Genomic DNA, 26,313 nt, shown 5'->3' on the forward strand with positions numbered 1-26,313 from the left:
AAGCCCCATGCTGTTATTCATATTACACCTATTGGTCAAAAAGCATTCTCCTGACACGGGCTGGTCATCGCTGCTTGCCAGGGGATTACTTAGTAGTTCCAGGGTTTGGAAGCAGTTTGTGGGAGTTTAGCAATGGGCTATGGGGCCTTTCAGCAATGGAACAGTAGGGAAGCATTATCACCGAGCCAAGGGGAAAGGTCTTGGCTAAAGCAGGAGAAGGGTCACATAGGAACACATACTCGCACAATATCTTTTGTTGCAGGGAGTGAAGCAGCGATAGAGCACAACAAGCAGAGGAGGGATTGCAGCAAGCCAGCCCAGCAACCCAGGACGGAGCCATTAAGGCCTCGTGCACACTTTAGTCTTTTCCTTCAGGGTGCTAGCCATTTTTCTGACGGCTAGCACCCTGACCCATTCATTTCAATGGGGCCATGCACACTTCAGTTTTTTTGACGGTCCCGTTGCTCCGTTCCGACAAAAGTAGAGCATGTCCTACTTTGGTCCAAGATTCCGTGACCGTGAGGCCCATGCAAGTCAATGGGGCCGTCAAAAAAACTGAAGGCACACGGAAGGCATCCGTGTGCCGTCCGTGTGTGACGAGGCCGTTGCCTAGCAAAGGCCGGGCAGAAGTACATTACAGATATATTACACTAATCGGCAGCCACTTGTCTCTATCAATCACTGATAGAGAGAAGAGGCTGCTGATAAAAATAAAATAAAAAGCAGTTCATACGTACCCGGTCGTTGTCTTGGTGACGAGTCCCTCTTCTTCCTCCAGTCCGACCTTCCTGTATGACGCGGCAGTCCATTTGGCCGCTGCAGCCTCTGGAGGCCGGCCTTCTGACGTTATCCAGACTTGCGTGACCGCCACTACAGCCTGTGATTGGCTGCAGCGGTGACAAGGGATGAAACGTCATCCCAGGAGGCCGGACAGGAGGAAAATGCAGGGAGTTCTGGGTAAGTATGAACTGATTTTTTATTTCATTAAAATTGTATTTTGCGAGCGCCGAGCATGGTCATTCTTCAGCGTTAGTCACTGTCCAGAGTGCTCAAAGAGTTACCGCCGATAAGTGCAGCCCATTAACTCTTTCAGTACCCTGTACAGGGACTAGCGCTGAACAACCCTGCTCTTTCAGCACCCTGGACACTACCATGCTCGGTGCTCGGAAACACGGAGTGCACACGGAAATCACACGTCCGCTAAAACGGGCACACGGATCCGTCAAAAACAGCCGTGAAAATGGTGATGGAAGTGTGCACGAGGCCTAAGAGCCTGGAAACCGAGGGATGCAACAACTGGGTGAGTCTGATTCCGATTCATCGGATGGGCATTATTTGTGTTCAGATGAGGAGTAATGCAGTAATTAAGGAAAAATGCTTAAAGAGGCTCTGTCACCAGATTTTGCAACCCCTATCTGCTATTGCAGCAGATAGGCGCTGCAATGTAGATTACAGTAACGTTTTTATTTTTAAAAAACGAGCATTTTTGGCCAAGTTATGACCATTTTTGTATTTATGCAAATGAGGCTTGCAAAAGTACAACTGAGCGTGTTGAAAAGTAAAAGTACAACTGGGCGTGTATTATGTGCGTACATCGGGGCGTTTTTACTTCTTTTACTAGCTGGGCGTTCTGACGAGAAGTATCATCCACTTCTCTTCAGAACGCCCAGCTTCTGGCAGATCACGCTGTGACGTCACTTCCCCAGGTCCTGCATCGTGTCAGACGAGCGAGGACACATCGGCACCAGAGGCTACAGATGATTCTGCAGCAGCATCAGCGTTTGCAGGTAAGTAGCTACATCGACTTACCTGCAAAGGCCGATGCTGCTGCAGAATCAACTGTAGCCTCTGGTGCCGATGTGTCCTCGCTCGTCTGACACGATGCAGGACCTGGGGAAGTGACGTCACAGCGTGATCTGCCAGAAGCTGGGCGTTCTGAAGAGAAGTGGATGATACTTCTCGTCAGAACGCCCAGCTAGTAAAAGAAGTAAAAACGCCCCGATGTACGCACATAATACACGCCCAGTTGTACTTTTACTTTTCAACACGCCCAGTTGTACTTTTGCAAGCCTCATTTGCATAAATACAAAAATGGTCATATCTTGGCCAAAAATGCTCGTTTTTTAAAAATAAAAACGTTACTGTAATCTACATTGCATCGCCGATCTGCTACAATAGCAGATAGGGGTTGCAAAATCTGGTGACAGAGCCTCTTTAAAGAGGCTCTGTCACCAGATTTTCAAACCCCTATCTCCTATTGCAGCAGATCGGCGCTGCAATGTAGATAACTGTAACGTTTTTTTTTTTCAAAAACAAGCATTTTTGGCCAAGTTATGACCATTTTTATATTTATGCAAATGAGCCTTTCTTAAGTTCAACTGGGCGTGTTTAAAGTTATGTCCAAGTGGGCGTGTATTATGTGTGTATATCTGGGCGTTTTTACTTGTTTTACTAACTGGGCGTTGTGAATAGAAGTGTATGATGCTGACGAATCAGCATCATCCACTTCTCTTCGTTACCACCCAGCTTCTGGCAGTGCACAGACACACAGCGTGTCCTCGCGAGATCACGCTGTGACGTCACTCACTTCCTCCCACAGGAACTTCATTGCGTCGGATGAGCGAGGACACGCTGTGTGTCTGTGAACTGCCAGAAGCTGGGTGGTAACGAAGAGAAGTGGATGATGCTGATTCGTCAGCATCATACACTTCCATTCACAACGCCCAGCTAGTAAAACAAGTAAACACACCCAAATGTAACGAACACAATACACGCCCAGTTGGACATAACTTTAAACACGCCCAGTTGTACTTAAGAAAGGCTAATTTGCATAAATATAAAAATGGTCATAACTTGGCCAAAAATGCTCGTTTTTGAAAAAAAAAAAACTTTACCGTTATCTACATTGCAGCGCCGATCTGCTGCAATAGGAGATTGGGGTTTGAAAATCTGGTGACAGAGCCTCTTTAACATGTAAAAAAAATGACAAAACATTTAAAAAGGTAGTGAAGGGAAGAGCAAATAAGTAAAGGAGCTGTTTCTGTAGGGAGGTGTAAGAATTTTCCACCCTCTTATTGGGATACATTCTAAGGTTAAGCGAAATAAATGAAATACAAGAGTGAGTGTATAAAAATGTATTGTATAAAGCGTAAAATTACTGTTACAGTTAGGCCCCATGCACACGTACTTGCTTTTGCGACCGCAATTCCCCCGAAAATCCACGGGAGAATTGCGGCCCCATTCATTCCTATTGGGCCATGCACACGACCGTGGTTTTCACGGTCCGTGCATGGCCCTGGAGTCTGCCATGTGCACAGCCTGCGATTTGCGGGCGGCTCGCGGCTGTCACTCCGTGGCCGGCCGACCCGGAAATCACGGCCATGCACATGGCTACGGTCGTGCGCATGAGGCCTTATTCTGAGATTTATATGGAGATATGTACACAAAGACAGTCATGAGCAATAAACTTTACAGAGACACTTTTTGCTTACCATCAACAATAGTTACATTGTCCATACTACTGGTTTAGCATCTGTAAGAGATACCTGTGAATGTCTGGGTTCTTTGTTGTGAGAATCAGATTAAAAAATAGGTGTCTTGCATACTGATGAGACGCATTTCATTGAAACATGCAACTATACCCATGACCCTCCATCTTTGATTCATTCAAATAAAATACACTATATTATATAATATATAACATTATATAAATAAGGCTTTCATTTTTCAAAAACTTCATTTTTTACAGGGGGGGTTCAGAACAGTGATTTAGTCGAAAAAGGCTAGCGGTTGGGGAAGCAGGATACCTATGCCTGTTCATTGTTGCCCACATATGCACATTTGCCACAAAAGGTTTCGAGAAGGGTAAGGCTTCGTTCACATCTGCGTGACGGCTCCGTTCCGACGTTCCGTCTGAGCTTTCCGTCGTAATGGAGCCCTGACTGACACAAGCTGAAACCAGAAGTTTCCGTTTCCATCACCATTGATTTAAATGGTGACGGATTCGGTGCCAATGGTTTCCCTTTATCTCCGTTGCGCAGGGGTCCAGCTGGTAAGCATGTGATCACCATGATTAACCAATCATGGTGAATGGTGATAGAGAAAATGGGAGGAATCCTCCAGCTCACCTTGATGCAGATTTACACTGCTAGTAGCGCTCGGGTCCTCGTGTCGGCACACGGCATGGATATTGAAGAAAGACAGAGAGTGGATCCAGCGCGGAGACAAAATGTGGTGATTAAAAGGGAAACTTCTTGCAAGTTTTATTCCATAATTAAATGTAAAATCAGCAAGAAGTAGGAAGTATTCCAAAGTAATTACTTATTCTGAATAAGCCATGAGTGAGGACGCAGCTAGCATCTGAAACGCGTAGGCACCGCCTATATCCTCAACTACCCCTTGTACTTTGGAATACTTCCTACTGATTTTACATTTAATTATGGAATAAAACTTGGAAGAAGTTTCCCTTTTAATCACCACATTTTATCTCAGCGCTGGATCCAATCTCTGTCTTTCTTCCAATCATGGTGATATATATATATACACACACGGATTTACAAAGTATATAGAAACTATATACTTTGTATTCCCTGTGCCCCTTAGTTTTAGACTAGGCAGGCAGGACTAGTAGGTTAGTTAGCTTGATAACAAATTGTTAGTTAGTTAATTAATTAATTCATACATAAACAATTTAGTGTCATTTAATATTTTTTTTACAATTAATTTATTTTCATTTGTTCTGAGGAGTGCTCTGTAGTGCGGTTTGGCAAGTAAATCGCAATTCATTATACGTGAACAGTTATAAAAAAATAAATAAAAGGACACCAAAGTATAAGTAACATTATTAATATCGCAGATCAGCATAACATAGCGCCCATATGGATCTATATGAGACGATCTTAGCGTGAAGGCCACCGATATTTTTAATTGCAATAGCCACTCCCCTCTTCTTATTTAAAAAAAAAAAAAAAGGTGGTGTTTTTATCAATTATTAGCGTGAACTTAAAAAGCAAAAAAATATAGCCAAAACAAAAAAAGATTTTGTTTCGACTTTTTTGATCAATTGTTTGTTTTTAATATAAAATATGTGTTGCATATGTAGTAAAACTATAGATTTTTTGAAAGTGTGATTTGTTCTAAAAAACAAAAACAAATTTTTTTTTTTAAGTTATCCAAAGTAGTTTAACAGTTATGACAGTTTAAAACAATGTATGCCAAAACTTTAAATTTGGGCCTGGTCATTGAGGCATCGATGACCCTTGGTCCTGAAAGGGTTAAGCTGGACATGAATGAAGAGAAGTGTATGACGCTGATTGGTCAGCGTCATACACTTCTCTTTACTACACCCACTTGGTCAAGAGTAAAAAAAATGCCCACTTGGGCATTAAGAACGAATTTGCATAACACTTATTCGGTTTTAACCCCTTTCCGACACTTGACGTATCCATACACCAAAGTCGGATAGGGGGAAGTATGGAGCGGGCTCACGATGCGGGTGTCGGCTGTTTGTTACAGCTGACACTTCAGAGTAACGAGCGACATCGCGCTCGAGCGCGATCCCGCTCATTTAACTCGTTAAATGCTGCGGTCAATAGCGACCGCAGCATTTAAATAGTTAAAAAGAGGGGGTCGACCCTTTGTAACAGCTCATTGCGCCGCCTGCAACGCAATCGCGGGGGGGGGGCGATGGTTGCTATGGCTGCCTCGGGGCCTAATGAAGGCCCCCAGGTCCGCCATCTTTGTGCACCTATTAGTGAAAAATGAATAAATAAACATATTTGGTATCGCCGCGTCCGTAAAAGTCTGAACTATTACAATATATCATTATTTAACCCGCACGGTGAACGGCGTAAAAATTTTTTCATTGTAAACGCCAGAATCTCAATTTTTTGGTCACCTAATCTCCCACAAAAAATGAAATAAAAAGTGATCAAACTGTCGTACGTACACCAAAATGGTATTATTAAAAACTACCGCTTATCCCGCAAAAAATAAGCCCTAATACAACTTAATCAAAGGAAAAATAAAAGAGTTATGGCTCTCGGAATATGGCGACACAAAATAAATTTTCTTTTTTACACCGGTTTTTACTTGTAAAAGTAGTAAAATATAGAAAAAACTATATATATTTGGCCTCGCCGTAATCATATTGACCCACAGAATAAAGTTAACATGTTGTTTTAATTGCACAGTGTATTCCGTAAAAACGGCGTGCACAAAACCATGGAGGAATCACTATTTTTTTCATTTTCTACCCCACAAATAATTTTTTCCCGTTTCCTAGTACATTATATGGCAAAATAAATGGTGCTACGAAAAACTAAAACTCGCAAAAATCAAGCCCTCATAGCACTATATCGACGGAAAAATAAAGACGTTATGGCTTTTGGAAGGTGGGGAGGAAAAAATTAAAATCTGAAAAAGGGCTGCGGCAGGAAGGGGTTAAATATACTGGTTGTTGGTTTAGGGGCAAGTGATTTGTTGATAAATGTCTTCCAGAGGCTCTGTCACCATATTATAAGTGCCCTATCTCCTACATAATCTGATCGGCGCTGTAATGTAGATAACAGTGGTTTTTATTTTGAAAAACGATCATTTTGAGCAAGTTATGAACAATTTTAGATTTATGCTAATTCGTTTCTTAATGCCCAACAGGGCGTTTTTTAACTTTTGACCATGTGGGCGTTTTAAAGAGAAGTGTATGACGTTGACCAATCAGCGTCATACACTTCTCTCCATTCATGTCCATCTGTATTCACAGCACCGCGTGATCTTGCGAGATCACGCTGTGCTGTCACATACACCCACAGTAACTTTACTGAAGTGTCTTGAGAGTGAATAGACATTGCCTCCAGCTGTGCTGTGTGAGTAAGTTCCACAGAAACTTTACCAAAGTGTCGGGAGTGTGAATAGACATCCCATTCTGGCTGGAGGCAATGTCTATTCACTTTGAAGACACTTCAGTAAAGTTAATGTGGGTGTATGTGACAGCACAGCGTGACCTCGCGAGATCACGCTGTGCTGTGAATACAGATGGACTTGAATGGAGAGAAGTGTATGACGCAGATTGGTCAGCGTCATACACTTCTCTTTACAATGCCCACTTGGTCAAAAGTTAAAAAACGCCAAGTTGGGCATTAAGAAACTAATTAGCATAAATCTAAAATTGTTCATAACTTGCTCAAAAATTATCGTTTTTTCAAAATAAAAACCACTGTTATCTACATTGCAGCGCCGATCAAAGTATGTTGGAGATAGGGCACTTATAATCTGGTGACAGAGTCTCTTTAAAGCATTCGGTATCTGCTTACATTAGTGTTTATCGTATTACCTGAACAGGGTCTGCATGCATGAGTGGCATTGGATACTCGCAGAATGTTTTGTGCTTACAGGACTCAAGAGGAAAGCAGTGAAAGAAGCCAGGATTCACACACATGGAGTCGGTAGCTATGGGCCATGGTGACCATGAAATATAACATCAATTTCAGGGCAGAGCGTGTACCAGGGGTCAACAATGCCATCATGGATGCCCTATCCAGGAAGAAGTGGGAAACTTTCTTTTCTTTTGGTGCCCAATGCACAGAAATATTGGGGGAGTGTGTCCAAACCATCTTTGCCAGTTTATGACCCAATTTTAGAACAGCTTATCGAAAATCCGTTAAAGCCTAGTACCTAGCGAGCGTACTTGGACAAGAGGTGAGGAAGTCATCAGCAACCAATGTATTGGGAACACGGTATGGAGCATGTGGAAAATACTTGGGTGTAGGAATGCCTGGATCCTGGGTCATTCCATTGTGTAAGGGGCTGCTGAGAGGGCACAAAGGAGGCCATATGGTCCGCAGCTAGGAATGTTTGACCAGCAGGATTAAAACAAGGGGGCACGGGAAGAGAGGGTCTGCAGCAGTCACAGATGAGGCGTCTCATCGAGGAGATGACTAAAGGTGGCAGCAGCCCTGTTGCCATGGTATTACATGCAGGTCGGTGGCAACTACATCACAAGCAAAGACGTTGAATCTGGTACAGGAAGTTATGGTAGTGGTGGTGGCTGAATTTGAAGGTGTTTTGGTTGGAAATCATACAACGGAGAGTATGGAGATAAGCAAGGTCTACATTGGGGGGGAAAAAAGTAAGGTGCAGTCAGGGGAGCGCTACGTTTTGGTGGCGGATCGCGACTACGCTTTGAGGAGGGCGGATTGATTTGGTTGGCCACAGCGAGCAAGCCACCAGCCGTATGGCTAGTGGGGGAACACGAGCCATATGGCAGGTTCCTAGGTAAGATCACGGCCCGGGTAGCTATGAAGGTGAGCCTGGACAGCTGACGACTGCCCTGGGGGGGGCGCCCGATGGCAGACGGGCCCGGTAGGTTCTTGCTTAGGCGGGCCGGGGGCAGGCGTGTCCCAGCTCATAGAGTGTGGTGTCGCGATCCCCTTATCACTTTATGTTTATTTTATTATTCCCCAATTAACATTCATGTTTGGCTCCCGCAACAATTATTCTCAAAATTAAAAGACGATCATCTGAAAACAGCAAATCCTTTTTTGTGCGGAGATCAAACAGTCGGATTTAGCAAGCACCTGTGAACACTAGATTACTGGCAGTTCCTGCTGAAAAACATAATATCTGCCAACAAAACTCTAATGTGTATGGACAGCGTTCGTTTAAATTGTGTACAATTGCTTTAACTGCAGTAAGATTAGTTACTAGTCTGTAGCTGAAATGCCTCTGTCAGCCAGTCTTACATGCAGCCAGATGATCATCAGTTCCTGGTGTTTGTCTAATGCTTGTGCGATGTCCCATGCACTGAACATGTGGTCTTCGCTCTACCCCTTCCTGTAGTGTGTCAAACATAACATGCCTCTTATCTCCACTGCTCCCTGCTCTCCACCCTGTCTCTGGAGGGATCATGTTTCACATGCTGGGCAGCACATAAAGCAAAGCTGGCTCTCAGTAGCAGACAGTGAGTATTTTAGCACAATCTTACACCTGAGGCAATGTCTGTGAAAGGATAGAGGAATCATGGGAACTGAAGTCCTTCAAATGGTAATACCACCCACAGCAAGCCCTAAAAACATAAAAATAACAGTGCTGCAGAGAACTGGGTAACATAATGAAAAAAAATTCCTTCTGAGCTATGTTGGCATCACCAGGTGACCGTTGGGACACATAGGTAGGTTTCTGTGTTTTTTATAAGCTTGGAAAACCCCTTTAACTGAAACGGAAATCATGTGTTACAGGCAACCTGTTCACAATATATCAACAATTAGAATTTACCATAGAGTGTTTGGATGGCCAAGATATCATCGAAGTTCAGCACATATTCTTTGCCTAGCTTCTTGTAATATGGAGACATAAGGGCATTTTTGAAGGGTGAGTGTTGAAGTCCAAGTGTGTGTCCTATTTCATGCGCTAGGACAACAAACAGATTCCTACCCTTTCCATTCAAGGACCAATGTTCAGCATTGTCAAAGTGAGCTTCTCCTCGTCTTGGAAAGAAAGCATGTGCCAAAGCACCGCCTGTTACAAAAACATAAAACCAGATCTTGAGCAGAGTGTTAAGAAGCCTTAAGGGAGTTGCATATTTTTCTTAAATCATGTGAAATTAAAAGAGCACTAGACATTCACAACCTTTTAAAATATATTCTATTAAAACTTGGTCCATGGGGCAAGCATGACAGAATATGAACGTATACCAGGTCCATCGATTATTTGTAAGAAAACACATTGTTGTCACTGATTGGTATTCAAGACTTCTGTACTAAAAGATACATACTTTAAAACAGCGCAATATATTTTTATAAACAAAGCTTACAAGAAGAAATAGTATAGCACCTGGTCCATCAAATGCATGTCTGGCACCGTCATTGTGCTCTCCATCAAAGAATGCCAGGCGAATGTCGGCAAAATCTCCTGCTGCTTCTGAGAATGTCAGGGAAGAGACATTGCCCCACAACTGAAATGCAGCTTTAACTGCCTGCCTGACTTGATGTTGGGACAGATACCAAGGCCAGTTCAATATCTGATAGGTTAGATGACGTTTATACCACTTACCTGTAGGACAGGGAAAAATATAATTAGCAAAAAGTTGGGTAAAGCATATATGTATGTGGCATATATGTATCAAGATGTTCACATGAAGCTGAATGGTTACCAAATGCTAAAATGGTTGTGCCAAGATCAACATTTAATACCTATCCACAGGGTCCCGCGGCTGGGACCCCCATAATCACTAGAGCCCCCTGTTTCTTCTCACTGCACGACTTTGAATGGAGCGACGGTAGAACAAGTGCGGTGCTGCTCTATTCAAAGTCTGTGGGACTGATGGAGACATTGAATGGAGTGACAGGGCGCATGCTCGACCACCGCTCCATTCAAGCTCCTCCTCAATGCGGGTGGCATAGTGTAAGGGAACGGGCACTCGGAACCTGGTTCTAGTGATCAGTGGAGGTCCTAGTGGTGAATAGGTGATGCATTCAGACAGCCGTAATAGCGCTCCATATAGGAGCATCATATGGGATCTGATCCCATGAGGACAAAAACAAAAAGGAAAGTTTTTCTTGCTTTGTACCAATAGGATCTGATCTTGTGCTTGCCACTAAATATATGGCTTTTATATTGAGTCATATTTTGACCGTCTTAATACAGCTGTATTTTGATGGTCAATATATCTTTGTCTTTCACTAGTTACTATAAAAACAATATACCATAAGTTACAATAAAAGTCCTGTACTTCTTTAATAAAAGCACATAGTACAGAAAAAGCTTTGTTTTAGGCTTTGTTCACATATTCATTGTGGTTTGTGTTAATAACAGAAACCACGACACATAGCTGGATCCCTTGTAGAAAGGATATCCGTTTGTGTTGGAGTCTCTATTAGGGACCTCTGTCACAGATTCTGGAAAGAATAATGAAAACAATCGGGCAGCATGCTGCACTATTGTTTAAGGTAAAAACTGCAGACACCCTGATGGAAACCCGACAGAACCCATAAAAGTCAATGGGTTCCATTGGGCGCCGGCGGTGTCCGTCGTATAACGGAGCAGGCGCTCTCCTTATTTTCGTTGTTCTACTCCTCTGAAAGAGCAGAACAACGTAAAGACCGACGCAGATGTGAACGAGGCCTTAGCAATATTCAAACTCCTCTTTGCAATTCTTTACCTCATCTTTCTAGTTAAGCCCTTAAGCAGTCAAGTGTTAGTTTTGCAATATGATTCATGTCTGGTCACAGCTACATAATCTTGGCTCAATTGGTTAACACGTGTTAATGACGAAGTGAAACATGCTTTGACAGGAGCTTTAGCAATAATGTAATTCCTACAATTCCGTAAGCAGCATTTGAGAACAAGCAGCTACAGCTATTTATTTTTTCTATTGGCTTCTGAAATGGCAGATAAATTCTGGAAAAAACAACTCAACCTAAGATTGTAAACATTTAGGTTCTCTTATAAAAGCTAAATATGGGTTTAAAATACTAGGAAAAGAAAAAAAAAAACTCATGTCACATTTTATACAATGCTGATGACTCCCATTAAAATGATTGATGAAGCTTGCTAGTAAATATTAATTTTAGCATTCTGAGCCATATTTAGAAAGTATAAATCTATATAGAGCTCGGATATGTACACGTTTATGTGGTTCTAAAGGGTTAGTATTTCAATCAATGCAGACAAATCTGTCATTAAAGTGACTGTAGTTCATTATAGTATTCCAGACATGCCATGTACGATTTTGTTACATTCAATGTACCTGTAAGGCCCTGTTCATATTACGTTTTGACCATACGTTTAGCATTTACATCGTGAAAGCTCCTGATGTAAGCGCTAAACTACTCCATGGGGCTCCATTGTGAAACGGAGGCCAAAAGAGTGTAGTTTTGGCCTCGGTCTGGCTGGTATACATCAGTATATAGCAAAAATAAATAAAAATGTATGGAATGGCGTAGGAAACTATGGAATTCCATTCTGCAAAGTCCGGGGAAAAATATATATACGTTAACTGTATACTTTTTTTTTTTTTTTACTTGCTAGCTTATGGGTGACAGATGTCACTGTATGGCATCCTTTAGAGCAGGGGTAGGCAACCTTTTTTTGTACAGTGCGCCAATATAAAAATTTACATTTCAGTGTAAGGGTATGTTCACACGGCCTATTTTCAACCATTTTTCGGGCCGTAAACAGCCGAAAAACGGCCGAAAGATCAGAAGCAGAACGCCTATCAGTCTGCCCATTGATTTCAAAGGGAAAAACAGTGTTCTGTTCCGACGGGGCGTTTTTTTACGCAGCCGTTTTGAAAAACGGCCGCGTAAAAAAACGCCTGCGGAAAAGAAGTGCATGTTACTTCTTGAGCTGTTTTTGGAGCGGTTTTTCATTGACTTCATAGAAAAACAGCTCCAAAAACGGCCGTAAAAAACGCTGCGAAAAACGCGAGTTGCTAATAAAAAAAAGTCTGAAAATCAGGAGCTGCTTTCCCTTCAAAACAGCTCTGTATTTTCAGACGTTTTTGAGTTTGTGTGTGCACATACCCTAACCCTTATCCCTGAATGTCTTTGCAAAGATAATCCATCTGTGGTGCACACGAGGCTACTGAACACCAGCTGGGGGGGGGGGGGCGGGTATATAGGAGAGACCATGGCTACTGAACACTTTCTAGGGAAAACTGCAAACAGGAGAGACCGTGGCTACTGAATACCAGCTGGGGGTGGGGAGGACAGATGAGACCAAGGCTACTAAACACCAGATTTGGGGGTGCACATGGGAGAGACCACAGCTAATAAACACCAGCTTGGGTGGGACAAGTGTTCAGCAGCGACAAAAAGAACGAAGCATTGCTCTCTCTCCTGGTGATCAGCGCTGCAAAGTGCATCATACAGCTCCGATCTCCCTCCCTGTTTTCAGTGCCACAAAGCACACAACAGTGCTGGACACCTGGAGAGGGAAGTGAGCCACTGGTTGCTGACCCCTGCTTTAGAGGCATCCATTAAACAAATATGTTAGCTTTCAATTACTTTTCATGACAAATGTGTTAAATAGATACCACTATGCCTATGGGTAACAGATGCCACTGTTAGGCATCCATTTAACGAATCAGTCACCCATAGCCTAAACATTGGCATCTGTCACCCATAGGCTATAATGATAACTGTTTAACGCATACGTCATAAAAAGGGTCATGAGAGTTCATGACATATTCACTAAACAGATACCATTATAGCCTATTGAAGTTTTTCCCGGCGTATATGTCAAATATAGACTAACAAACGAGATGTGAACATGGCCTTAATACCACAGGACAATTGTATTGAATTCTAATTGGTTTGGAAAACAGTTGATACATTATATACCTGTAGGGCCATAGTAGTATTCACAAGAAATGATTCTTATGTCTTGTATGCATAGGTGACATTTAGCGTGTTGCTTCATATCTCCACCACTGCAGCTTTTAAGAGGGGTAGTCCTCTTATGGCATATGAGCCAGAGTAGAGAGCCACTACAAAAAGTGTCCCTTGCTTTGCAGAACTCGGCATGACCATTTTGATGTATTTAATGGTTGCAGTTTAATACTACATTTTACATGCAGGTAATGTGGATGTGACAGAAGAGGGCTGCAGAACTAAAGGAGGTTGTCTTAATGGGAACAACAACAACTTTAAGGTATAGGCAGTTCTTATTGAAGTCCTTATGAGGACTGTCACTCCCACTGGCTGTGAATTATTGTGTATTATCTATGCTTTCCAGAATTCTAATCAAAAGTACTAGATTGTTTCATACCCTTAAAGCTGTGTTCTCATGGCACAAAGTTGGCTAATTTTTTTCTATATATTTTATTTTTAGCCAAACTGGGTATGAATAAAAATTTTTTTTAAAAATCCATAACTATTTCTTTTATGCTCCCTTTCCCACGGGTAAAAAAAAAATGCAAACAAATGCAGTGCCTTCTTTTACACAGCCTTAGGCCTCATGCACACTTCCATCGGCCGTTGTACGGCCGCTAATGACGGTTCTGTCAAACACGGGCCTCACAAGGATGGCTTCCGTGTGCAGCCCGTTGTTTCACAGACCAAACTCAATGAAAAGAGACTGTTCCATCAAAAATGGGCAGGAGTAGGACCTGCACTACTTTTGACGGAATGGCCGCACGGTTCCGTTAAAACAACGGAAGCGTGCATGGCCCCATTGAAATTAATGTGTCAGGGTGCTATCCGTTGAAAAAACGGATAGCACCCGGACAAAAAAAACTGATGTGGGCATGAGGCCTAAATAAAATGTCATCTGCACCTAGTTTATCTAGAAGCAGCTCTACTGTGTTATAATTACAGCTGCTCAATGCAAATGATCTTCAGCAATATGAGTAGATTCATCAATATAGGAGAGATGGTTTATAGAATTTAGTTATGTTAAGGTTGGATAAGCAATAGCTTAAAAAATAAACCAAAAGTGGCAGCTACATAGGTGTCATTTGGGCATATGGATACAGAGGCAGCAGCTATTTCCCATAAAATGCATTAAAGGGGTTTTCCCATCAGGGACATTTATGACATATCCACAGGATATGGCATAAATGTCAGATAGATGTGGGTCCCACCTCTGGGACCCACACCTATCTCCAGAACAGGGCCCCCTAAACCCCGTTCTATCTTTCTCTGTTCCCGCTGTGACTTGTAATTTCCAACCATGTAAGTAGAAAACAGCGTAGCTCGCTGAGCTCTGCTGTTTATGTAACTCCAATAGAAGTGATTGTCAGTTGCGAAAACAGCGTAGCTACATTAGTCATCTTGGAAATACAGTGCCACATGGAGTATAGTTTATTGTAACATGGGAGCTTATAGGTGACCTATGTCACCGATTGGCATACTTTACAGGCATCCGTTATGTCATGAGCTTTTCAATAGCTTTCATGACTTATACATTAAATGGATGACAGAACAGCCTATGGGTGACGGATTCATTAAATGGGTGCCTTACAGTGGCATCCATCACCCATAGACTATTATGCCATCTGTTTAATGAATACGTCATGAAAAGGTCATGAGAGATCATGACGTATCTGTTAAACGTAAGAGTCTATGGGTGACGGATGCCACTGTTAGGCATTGTCACAGCCTACGTTTGTTTACTACGGGAGCTTTTCCCAGCGTATGCGCTAAATATTTTTTAGATTATATTACATATTTACTATATTAAAAAATGTAAATAAAAATGTCCATTTAGTCTCTGTTGTGTTTGACACATTAATGATGAGTAATTTATACTGTAAATGTCCTTATCTATTCACATTTCAGACAAGGAATCAGACTGTCTCAAGATTCCAGTGAATCAATGATCTTAGGCTTCAGTCACATCTGCGCCAGCGTCCCGTTCCGACGTTCTGTTGGAGCTTTCCATCGACTACGCTATTGATTCCGTCAAAACTACAGGGCCCTTGCACAACTGAGACAAACGGAAACCATTGGGACAGTATCCGTCAACATTCAAATCAATGGCGAAGGAATAAGAAACCTTTGGTTTCCATTTGTGTCAGTCAGGATCCTGTCCGACGGAAAGCACCGATGGAACGGGACCCTGGCGCAGATGTGAACGAAGCCTTAGTCACTGCAAGGTGAGGTATCCTCCAGCATAAACTCTATCTCAATAAAATCTAAATGAACACAACCAATACAGGGCTTGCTTGTGAGCATCATGGTTCCTCAGGTAACATTCTTATCAGCCATTGATCACTGGCCCCTTCCTGCCCTTTTATCTCACACTTTGTAATTATCAGCCTTTGTTTATTCCTTGCCATGGCTATTTTCAACCCAATCTCTTTGATGTTGTTCATACAGGTGTCAGTTTCAGATGATGTTTGTGATATTTAGTGATAATTATATTAGTACAGCAGTTAAAAAGCAACACTGATAAATGACATAGTACTACATAAGGAACCCATAAAAATCCATGGGAACCTGGTGTTGTAGGAATCATTTTGGTGAAAGACATTCATTGAGATGCAACTATAAAATCTTGAGCCCTGATGTAAAAACGATAACTAGGCCCAGAGGAGTATCTAGGAAAGGATGGCCTGGCAGGTCATGTGCCCTGGGTGCTGGTGCCAAGGGTTGGATTCCAACAAGCCACTGTGTCTTTTGCAACAATATTTATGTACAGGACAAGGGTAGCAAACTGAATTATTGTCCCAGGTGAAGGAAACAGCTATGGCTCTGACTAGGCCCATCACATGTGATGTCACACGCATCTTATATGAGGACGTCACACTGAAGGATGTATAAACGTTACAAAAAATAAAGTATTTATTTGTAGCTCTTTGATTACATTATCATTGTTAAGCTCACATGGTATATAACAGCCCCTTTACACTCTCCACCGATAGGCCGCTACAATAAGAGAGAACAGCAAGGCCATAGCATTGTGGTTGGTCTACATACTGCTGGGAATTCATTTTTTTAAAACTTTGAGCTAGTGAGTATACGTTTTTGCGTGATATAAGTTGAATTTATCCTACTTTTTTTGTGATATTTTTCTTTATCAGACACAATAGTTGAACTAACTGCAGCAGCTTTTGGTGCTTGCTGTTGGAAACATATCGGGTTCAGACCCCACACATAGGATGCAATGAAGAACCACCACGAATTGGCGAAAGCGGAAAGAACTTACTGTACGTGTAGGTTTCAGTAGGCAACTTGTTACAGGCGATGTACACCTTTCAGGGGCATTTTTTTTTTAAATATAAACAGGTCTGTCTTTGTTTGGTGTAACTTTTTAATTAGTCTTTATTAAAAATTAGTTTTACTTTTTTTTAGATATAGCTGCTCTGTATTCTCTATACAGAGCAGCTGTAAAGGATCTGCCAGGCACAGCTTCGGGGTTAACTCCTATAGGTAATCAGTCTGCACCTGAATCTACGTCTCTGAGACTGACTCCATGTTCCACCACTCAGGATGGCAGGCTTAGGAGTGGGAGAGCCTATCGCAGCCTGGCCAGACGGAGCTAGCTCCCGCCCTCTGTCTATTTTTCCTGCCTTTCCTGTTCCTCCTTTGCTTGTGATTCTTTCCGTGTGGTTTCCTGGCCCAGCTACAGCTCCTACTATTTGATCCTGCTCCATACTGACTCTGGCTTACTGACTACTCTCCTGCTCTGCGTTTGGTACCTCGTGCTCTCCTGGTTTGACTTGGCTCGTTCACCACTCTGGTTGCTCACGGTGTTGCCGTGGGCAACTGCCCCTTTCCCTTTGCTTTGCATTCCCTTGTATGTTTGTCTCGTGCACTTACTGAGCGTAGGGACCGCCGCCCAGTTGTACCCCGTCGCCTAGGGCGGGTTGTTGCAAGTAGGCAGGGACAGAGTGGCGGGTAGATTAGGGCTCACTTGTTCGTTTCCCTACCCCCGTCGTTACAGCAGCTGTATCTTTTGCTATGACCTGAATCTGTCTGTCCCGTGAATTTATCACATCTAAGATATGAACTTAGATGTTATAGATTACAGGTGTATCCTGTGTGACACGCTGTCACTGAACCGGTCAGTCCCACAGACCTGACTGGAACAGGATTTAGCGCTACATACTTCTGCTCTGTAGACAGAATACAAAGCAGCTGTATCTTTGATAGTAAAATTTTTTTTAATAAAAAGTATTTAGAAAGTTGTACCAATCACACTGATAGACATATTTATTTAAAAAAAATGTACACCACCTTTAATAGTAAACTTGTTACTGTAAAATAGTAAACTTGTTACTGGATGCGCACAGTCAAATTGGAGAGAATGTAGTGGCAGGAGGTAACTTTTGATTATTAAGGGTAATTGAGGGTAATTATAGACCAGTAAGCTTAACAGCTCCTCAAACATTTTCCCCACGATGGATATTGAGGGACTATATACAGGATTATGTGACAAAAAATTGTATTAAGTGACAGCCAGCACGGTTTTACTAAGGACAGAAGTTGTCAAACTAACCTGATCTGTTTTTATGAAGAGGTGAGCAGAAGCCTAGACAGAGGGGCCGCTGTGGATATAGTGTTTTTGGACTTTGCAAAGGCATTTGACACTGTCCCTTATAGACGTCTAATGGGTAAATTAAGGACTATAGGTTTAGAAAATATAGTTTGTAATTGGATTGAGTATTGTCTCAAGGACCGTATCCAGAGTTGTGGTCAAGGATTCCTACTCTGAATGGTCCCTGGTTATAAGTGGTGTACCCCAGGGTTCAGTGCTGGGACCACTATTATTCAACTTATTTATTAATGATATAGAGGATGGGATTAATAGAACTTTTTCTATTATTGCAGATGAAACCAAGCTATGTAGTATAGTTCAGTCTATGGAAGATGTTCGTGAATTGCAAGCGGATTTAAACAAACTAAGTGTTTGGGCATCCAGTTGGCAAATGAAGTTTAATGTAGATAAATGTAAAGTTATACATCTGGGTACGAACAACCTGCATGCATCAAATGTCCTAGGGGAGCTACACTGGGGGAGTCACTTGTTGAGAAGGATCTGGGTGTACTTGTAAATCATAAACTAAATAACAACATGCAGTGTCAATCAGCTGCTTCAAAGGCCAGCATGATATTGTTGTGTATTAAAAGAGGCATGGACTCGCGGGACAGGGATGTAATATGACCACTTTACAAAGCATTAGTAAGGCCTCATCTAGAATATGCAGTTCAGTTCTGGGCTAGAGTTCATAGAAAGGATGCCCTGGAGCTAATAAGGGGCATGAAGAATCTAAGTTATGAGGAAAAATTAAAAGAATTAAACCTATTTAGCCTTGAAAAAAGACGACTAAGGGGGGACATGATTAATTTATATAAATATATTAATGGCACATACAAAAAATATGGTGAAATCCTGTTCCATGTAAAACCCCCTCAAAAACAAGGGGGCATTCCCTCTGTCTGGAGAAAAAAAGGTTCAACCTGCAGAGGCGACAAGCCTTCTTTACTGTGAGAACGGTGAATTTATGGAATAGTCTACCGCAGGAGCTGGTCACAGCAGGGACAGTAGATGGCTTTAAAAAAGGCTTAGATAATTTCCTAGAACAAAAAAATATTAGCTCCTATGTGCAGAAATTTTTACCTTCCCTTTTCCCATCCCTTGCTTGAACTTGATGGACATGTGTCTTTTTTCAGCCGTACTAACTATGTAATAGTGGACAGCCCTAGGCCGTCAGTATCAAATGGTCAGCCCTGACATCTTGATCTTGGCAAAGGGAGCCCCCTCTCTGTCAGCACTGCGATATATACTTACAGGGTTGTTCATATGGTAAACCTCAGCCAACAGTGCAGGAGTATGGTTGTCAATCACAGCCACTATCCCGAAGGTGATGAACAACTACTGTGTCTGCGTGATCACCAATGACGTACATGTACAGCATTGCACAGGAATGAGCACTCCCTGCAGGAGTATGGTTGTCAATCACAGCCACTATCCCTAAATAACAACATGCAGTGTCAATCAGCTGCTTCAAAGGCCAGCCTGATATTGTCGTGTATTAAAAGAGGCATGGACTCGCGGGACAGGGATGTAATATGACCACTTTACAAAGCATTAGTAAGGCCTCATCTAGAATATGCAGTTCAGTTCTGGGCTAGAGTTCATAGAAAGGATGCCCTGGAGCTAATAAGGGGCATGAAGAATCTAAGTTATGAGGAAAAATTAAAAGAATTAAACCTATTTAGCCTTGAAAAAAGACGACTATGGGGGGACATGATTAATTTATATAAATATATTAATGGCACATACAAAAAATATGGTGATATCCTGTTCCATGTAAAACCCCCTCAAAAAACAAGGGGGCACTCCCTCCGTCTGGAGAAAAAAAGGTTGAACCTGCAGAGGCGACAAGCCTTCTTTACTGTGAGAACGGTGAAATTATGGAATAGTCTACCGCAGGAGCTGGTCACAGCAGGGACAGTAGATGGCTTTAAAAAAGGCTTAGATAATTTCCTAGAACAAAAAAATATTAGCTCCTATGTGCAGAAATTTTTACCTTCCCTTTTCCCATCCCTTGCTTGAACTTGATGGACATGTGTCTTTTTTCAGCCGTACTAACTATGTAATAGTGGACAGCCCTAGGCCGTCAGTATCAAACGGTCAGCCCTGACATCTTGATCTTGGCAAAGGGAGCCCCCTCTCTGTCAGCACTGCGATATATACTTACAGGGTTGTTCATATGGTAAACCTCAGCCAACAGTGCAGGAGTATGGTTGTCAATCACAGCCACTATCCCGAAGGTGATGAACAACTACTGTGTCTGCGTGATCACCAATGACGTACATGTACAGCATTGCACAGGAATGAGCACTCCCTGATGACATACATTTACATCATTATACAGGAAGGGTTACATTGACGAAACTAGACAGTTGAAGTTGTGTACCTGTAATGCTCCTAGATAAAATGCTAAATTATGTAGTGTAAAAAAAGTTTTTTATGGGCAGATAGTACCATATGCATAAGTACGCGTTACAGAAACAAGGAAACAAAAGGGAGAACGCTGCCTGGTATTTTTCATTTCTCTAGGTTTAATAGACTAACAGACAGCATGCACAATGACTACACACGCACAATGACACAAGACACACACACACACACAATCCTTTTCAGGCTCCAGATAACATTCTCTGCATTTTTGAGAATTCCCATAAGCCCCAGGGTGTGTTTCGTTCACTTCAGGATGAGACAAAAGGCTGAATGATGAAAGCAGGTAGTAAAGGAGACATAGCACAGTCAGCTGAAATACAAACCTCAAATACTTTAACCTGTTATAACACATATACGTAACTTTTCAAGCACAAGAGCCTGTGTACATCTGAACAACTTGTCTGCTGCATTGTGTGCATCTATAATGTTTAAAAGACACAGGGGCAAAACCTTTTTAGGTCCCAGGGCCACATTGTTCTTCTTAAATGGGCCACATTAACAATGTATGGCAGAAATCTGAGGATTATTTAGTGCTGTCAAAAGCCTACAACTCTTAGTCCTCATGCACACGACCGCATTGGTTTTGCGGTCTGCAAATCCACAGGTCTGTAGTGGTCCAGCGGACCGCAAAAAAAAAAATGTTGTGCAACCGTGTGTCATCCGGATTCACAGATTTCCAACGATTCACCAGAATTAGTAAATCTGCAATTGCGGACCATAAAATGACTTGTCCTGAGTTTTTGCAGTCCACAAGGTAGATCACGGGTCCACAATTTATCTGCAAAAATGCGGATAAATTGCGGCCGCAAAAACACGATCGTTTGCATGATGCCTTAATTTGATTCTGGAGCTTAGCATTAAAGTCTTTGGAAACTCTGTTCAAAAACATTGTTACTATACACTGCAACATAAAGGCAAGATGTTGTATACTTTTTATGCCATTATCTAGATTCAGGAGTCTCAAACAGGTGGCCCACGGGCCGCATGCAACCCCTGAGGCTGTCATCTGCGGCCCACGGGGCACAGAAGCTCCCTCGGGAGAGGAGAGAGAAGGCAGAAGGAGGAGCACGCCGGCGCTCCTTCATGACGTCACGAAGGAGCGCAGTCCCTTTCCCACGCTGCTGGATCGTTGGTGGTAAGTGAGCAATGGCCACACAGCCCCCTGTAGATAGTGCAAACCCCCCATGTGGATAGCGCCCAACACACCCCACCCTGTTGACAGCGCTACACTCCCCCTCACTTTAGTTAGCTCCATTGGGGCTTGGGGACGTTCGGGCCGGGGATTCCTCTGCTGGAAGAGTCCCTGATGTCACTATCCATATATGGTCAGTGACTTCAGAAGATATGGACAGTGACTTCAGAAGATATGGACAGTGACTTCAGAAGATATGGACAGTGACTTCAGAAGATATGGACAGTGACTTCAGGGCCACCTCCAGCAGAGCAATCACCGGCCCGAGCGTCGGCAACGCTCTGGCCGGGGAATCTGGTTCAGGAGATCCCCTGAGGTCACTGTCCATATATGGACAGCGAAGTCAGGAGCTCCTACAGTGGAGTAATTCCCGGCCAGAGCGTCGGCAACACTCTGGCTGGGGATTCCACTCTTAGAAGGAGCCCCAATGGAGCTATATACATGTGGGTGTGGGCACAGTGGCACCATCTACATGTGGGCACAGTGGCACCATCTACAGCGGGCGCTGTGGCAATAGCTACAGAGGGCGCTGTGGCAATAGCTACAGAGGGCGCTGTGGCAATAGCTACAGGGCGCTGTGGCAATAGCTACAGAGGGCGCTGTGGCATTAGCTACAGAGGGCGCTGTGGCATTAGCTACAGAGGGCGCTGTGGCATTAGCTACAGAGGGCGCTGTGGCATTATCTACAGAGGGCGCTGTGGCATTATCTACAGAGGGCGCTGTGGCATTATCTACAGAGGGCGCTGTGGCATTATCTACAGAGGGCACTGTGGCAGTATCTAAAAAGGGGCTGCCCAATCTTCATATACTTGTGTCTGCCAAATGCTGCCAATTGAGCAGCCAGACTGCATTTAGCGACACTTAAACTGGAAAACTGGATTGTTAAAATAAGAACGTGGAGTAAACTTGCAAATATCCTTTACGTTTAAACCTAGGGGTATTATTATAGTAATGTAGCATTGTTATAGTAATGTGGTATTGTTATAGTAATGTAGCATTGTTATAGTAATGTAGTATTATTATAGTAATGTAGTATTATAGTAATGTAGTATTGTTATAGTAATGTAGTATTGTTATAGTAATGTGGTATTGCTATAGTAATGTAGTATTGTTATAGTAATGTTGTATTATTATAGTAATGTAGTATTGTTATAGTAATGTTGTATTATTATAGTAATGTAGTATTGTTATAGTAATGTAGTATTATAGTAATGTAGTTTTGTTATAGTAATGTAGTATTGTTATAGTAATGTGGTATTGTTATAGTAATGTAGTATTGTTATAGTAATGTAGTATTGTTATAGTAATGTTGTATTATTATAGTAATGTGGTATTGTTATAGTAATGTAGTATTGTTTAATAATACTACATTACTATAACACTACTACATTACTATAACAATACCACATTGCTATAATAATACTACATTACTATAACATTACTACATTACTATAATAATACTACATTACTATAATACTACATTACTATAACAATACCACATTACTATAACAATACTATATTACTATAATAATACTACATTACTATTAGTAATGTAGTATTGTTATAGTAATGTTGTATTATTATAGTAATGTGGTATTGGTATAGTAATGTAGAATTGTTATAGTAATGTAGTATTATTATTATAGTAATGTGGTATTGTTATAGTAATGTAGTATTATAGTAATGTAGTATTGTTATACTAATGTAGTGTTATAGTAATGTAGTATTATTATAGTAATGTGGTATTGTTATAGTAATGTAGTGTTATAGTAATGTAGTATTGTTATAGTAATGTAGTATTGTTATAGTAATGTTGTATTATTATAGTAATGTAGTATTGTTATAGTAATGTCGTATTATTATAGTAATGTTGTATTATTATAGTAATGTAGTATTGTTATAGTAATGTGGTATTATAGTAATGTAGTATTATAGTAATGTAGTATTGTTATAGTAATGTAGCATTGTTATAGTAATGTTGTATTATTATAGTAATGTAGTATTATTATAGTAATGTGGTATTGGTATAGTAATGTAGTATTGTTATAGTAATGTAGTATTATTATAGTAATGTAGTATTATTATAGTAATGTAGTATTGTTATAGTAATGTAGTATTATAGTAATGTAGTATTGTTATAGTAATGTAGTATTATTATAGTAATGTAGTATTGTTATAGTAATGTAGTATTATTATAGTAATGTAGTATTATTATAGTAATGTGGTATTGTTATAGTAATGTAGTATTGTTATAGTAATGTAGTATTGTTATAGTAATGTAGTATTATTATAGTAATGTAGCATTGTTATAGTAATGTTGTATTATTATAGTAATGTAGTATTATTATAGTAATGTGGTATTGGTATAGTAATGTAGTATTATTATAGTAATGTAGTATTGTTATAGTAATGTAGTATTGTTATAGTAATGTAGTATTATAGTAATGTAGTATTATTATAGTAATGTAGTATTATAGTAATATGGTATTGTTATAGTAATGTGGTATTGTTATAGTAATGTAGTATTGTTATAGTAATGTAGTATTATAGTAATGTAGTATTATAGTAATGTAGTATTGTTATAGTAATGTAGTATTGTTATAGTAATGTAGTATTATAGTAATGTAGTATTATAGTAATGTAGTATTGTTATAGTAATGTAGTATTACTATAGTAATGTAGTATTATTATTATAGTAATGTTGTATTATTATAGTAATGTAGTATTATTATAGTAATGTGGTATTGGTATAGTAATGTAGTATTGTTATAGTAATGTAGTATTGTTATAGTAATGTAGTATTATAGTAATGTAGTATTATTATAGTAATGTAGTATTATAGTAATGTGGTATTGTTATAGTAATGTGGTATTGTTATAGTAATGTAGTATTGTTATAGTAATGTAGTATTATAGTAATGTAGTATTGTTATAGTAATGTAGTATTATTATAGTAATGTAGTATTATTATTATAGTAATGTTGTATTATTATAGTAATGTGGTATTGGTATAGTAATGTAGTATTGTTATAGTAATGTAGTATTGTTATAGTAATGTAGTATTATAGTAATGTAGTATTATTATAGTAATGTAGTATTATAGTAATGTGGTATTGTTATAGTAATGTGGTATTGTTATAGTAATGTAGTATTGTTATAGTAATGTAGTATTATAGTAATGTAGTATTGTTATAGTAATGTAGTATTATTATAGTAGTTGAAATAACTAATCAATTCACCATAATTTTGTATTGTATAAAATTTGAAAGTAATATGGCCTGTCAACGTCAATTTTATTTCTATGTGCGGCCCATTTACCTTGCCGAGTTTGGGACCCCTGATCTAGATGATGGTGGACATCAATTAAAAGCATTGAGCGGATGCTATGTTGTGCAACAAATAGAATCATGGAGGGCTTTTAATGCGTAATATATAAATAGCGCTACAAGCAAACAACTTTCTGTCACTAGTTACTATAGAGATTAAGCAGTAAGACATAGCCCGTGCATCAATGGTTCACTACAGTAAACTTCAGATGTTTTGTCATTTGTAGTGTAACATCTGGATGACAGATGATAAACCAAAAAACAAAGACAATTAAAAAGTCTCCGGGGTTAAATAGAGGCTGTGGCGTGACATTTGACCATTTCTTTTATATTACTTTTAAGGTCATTCATTGTAAACTGCCCAAAAATAACATTCTTTCTATATTGCAATGGATTTTATGTTGTATATAAGCCCGACATGTTGCTCCTATCTAAACATCAAAATGCTAGACATGTGTTGTTTTCCTTTCTTTATGGGAAACAAATGTTTGTATGTCTGTTGATTTTTGTTCTGCAGATGATAAATGAGAAAGAGCAAAATTGACTCCATAAGGCCCCATGCACTCGACCATAAAAATTGTCCGTAATTGCGGACTGTAAATATTGTCCGCAAACACGGACCCATTCACTTCTATTGTCCACGAACACCTTCCCGTTTTTTTACAGGAAAGGTGTCACGGACCGTGGTTCCATACTGTATATGGTGGCTGTCCGCGGCCGTCGGCAGCCGGCCGTGCCTACAATCGTGGCCCGTGATTACGGTTACGGCTGTGTGCATGGGACCTACGGGAGATTTATTGAGACTGCCATTTTTAAACACCAGTCTTAATAAATTAGGCACTTCTCACTCCAGTGATTATAAGTGTCCTATCTCCTACATAAGGAGATGGGCGCTATAATTTAGATGACAGCAGTGTTTTTTATTTAGAAAAACTATCTATTTTTACCACGTTATTAGCGATTTTAGCTTTATGCTAATTACTTTCTTAATGGACAACTGGGCGTGTTTTTACTTTAGACCAAGTGGGCGTTGTACAGAGGAGTGTATTACGCTGAACAATCAGCGTCATGCACTCCATTCATTTACACAGCACATAGGGATCCTGCTAGATCAGTATGTGCTGTCTTATACTAATAAGTTACAAGTTCTACTGAATCTTTTACTGCAAAATATACATAATCAGTCTGCTCAACTTCTCCTGCTGTATAACAGGCTCCCTTTAAGAATTCTTGTTAAAGGGGTTGTCCACTACCGGACAAATGATGACCTATCCACCGTATAAGCCATCAGTATATGATCTGTGGAGGTCCGACACCCAGACCTCGCATCGATCAGCTGCTCCGGTTGCCTCCAGGAACCGGACGTCCATGCCGGAAGAAGATAACTCCG

The 26,313-nt window shown here is 40.7% G+C and overlaps 1 protein-coding gene across 2 annotated transcripts in view; it reads right to left on the reverse strand.

Moving 5' to 3' along the window:
• Nucleotides 1-26,313, reverse strand: part of MMP28 (matrix metallopeptidase 28) — an 83,747-nt gene that overhangs the window by 11,645 nt on the left and 45,789 nt on the right. Inside the window, exons 4-5 of one of the 2 annotated variants that reach the window (XM_075850458.1) lie at nucleotides 9,829-10,047; nucleotides 9,430-9,513 (exon numbers count right to left, since the gene is read on the reverse strand). In XM_075850458.1, coding sequence (XP_075706573.1) covers nucleotides 9,430-9,513; nucleotides 9,829-10,047 — 303 coding nt within the window. Of the gene's footprint in view, nucleotides 1-9,270; nucleotides 9,514-9,828; nucleotides 10,048-26,313 lie in introns of both variants that reach the window. The other variant, XM_075850457.1, reaches the window with a different exon arrangement.

Source organism: Rhinoderma darwinii, chromosome 2 (assembly GCF_050947455.1).
Source record: "Rhinoderma darwinii isolate aRhiDar2 chromosome 2, aRhiDar2.hap1, whole genome shotgun sequence".
NCBI classification, from domain to species: Eukaryota; Metazoa; Chordata; class Amphibia; order Anura; family Rhinodermatidae; genus Rhinoderma; species Rhinoderma darwinii.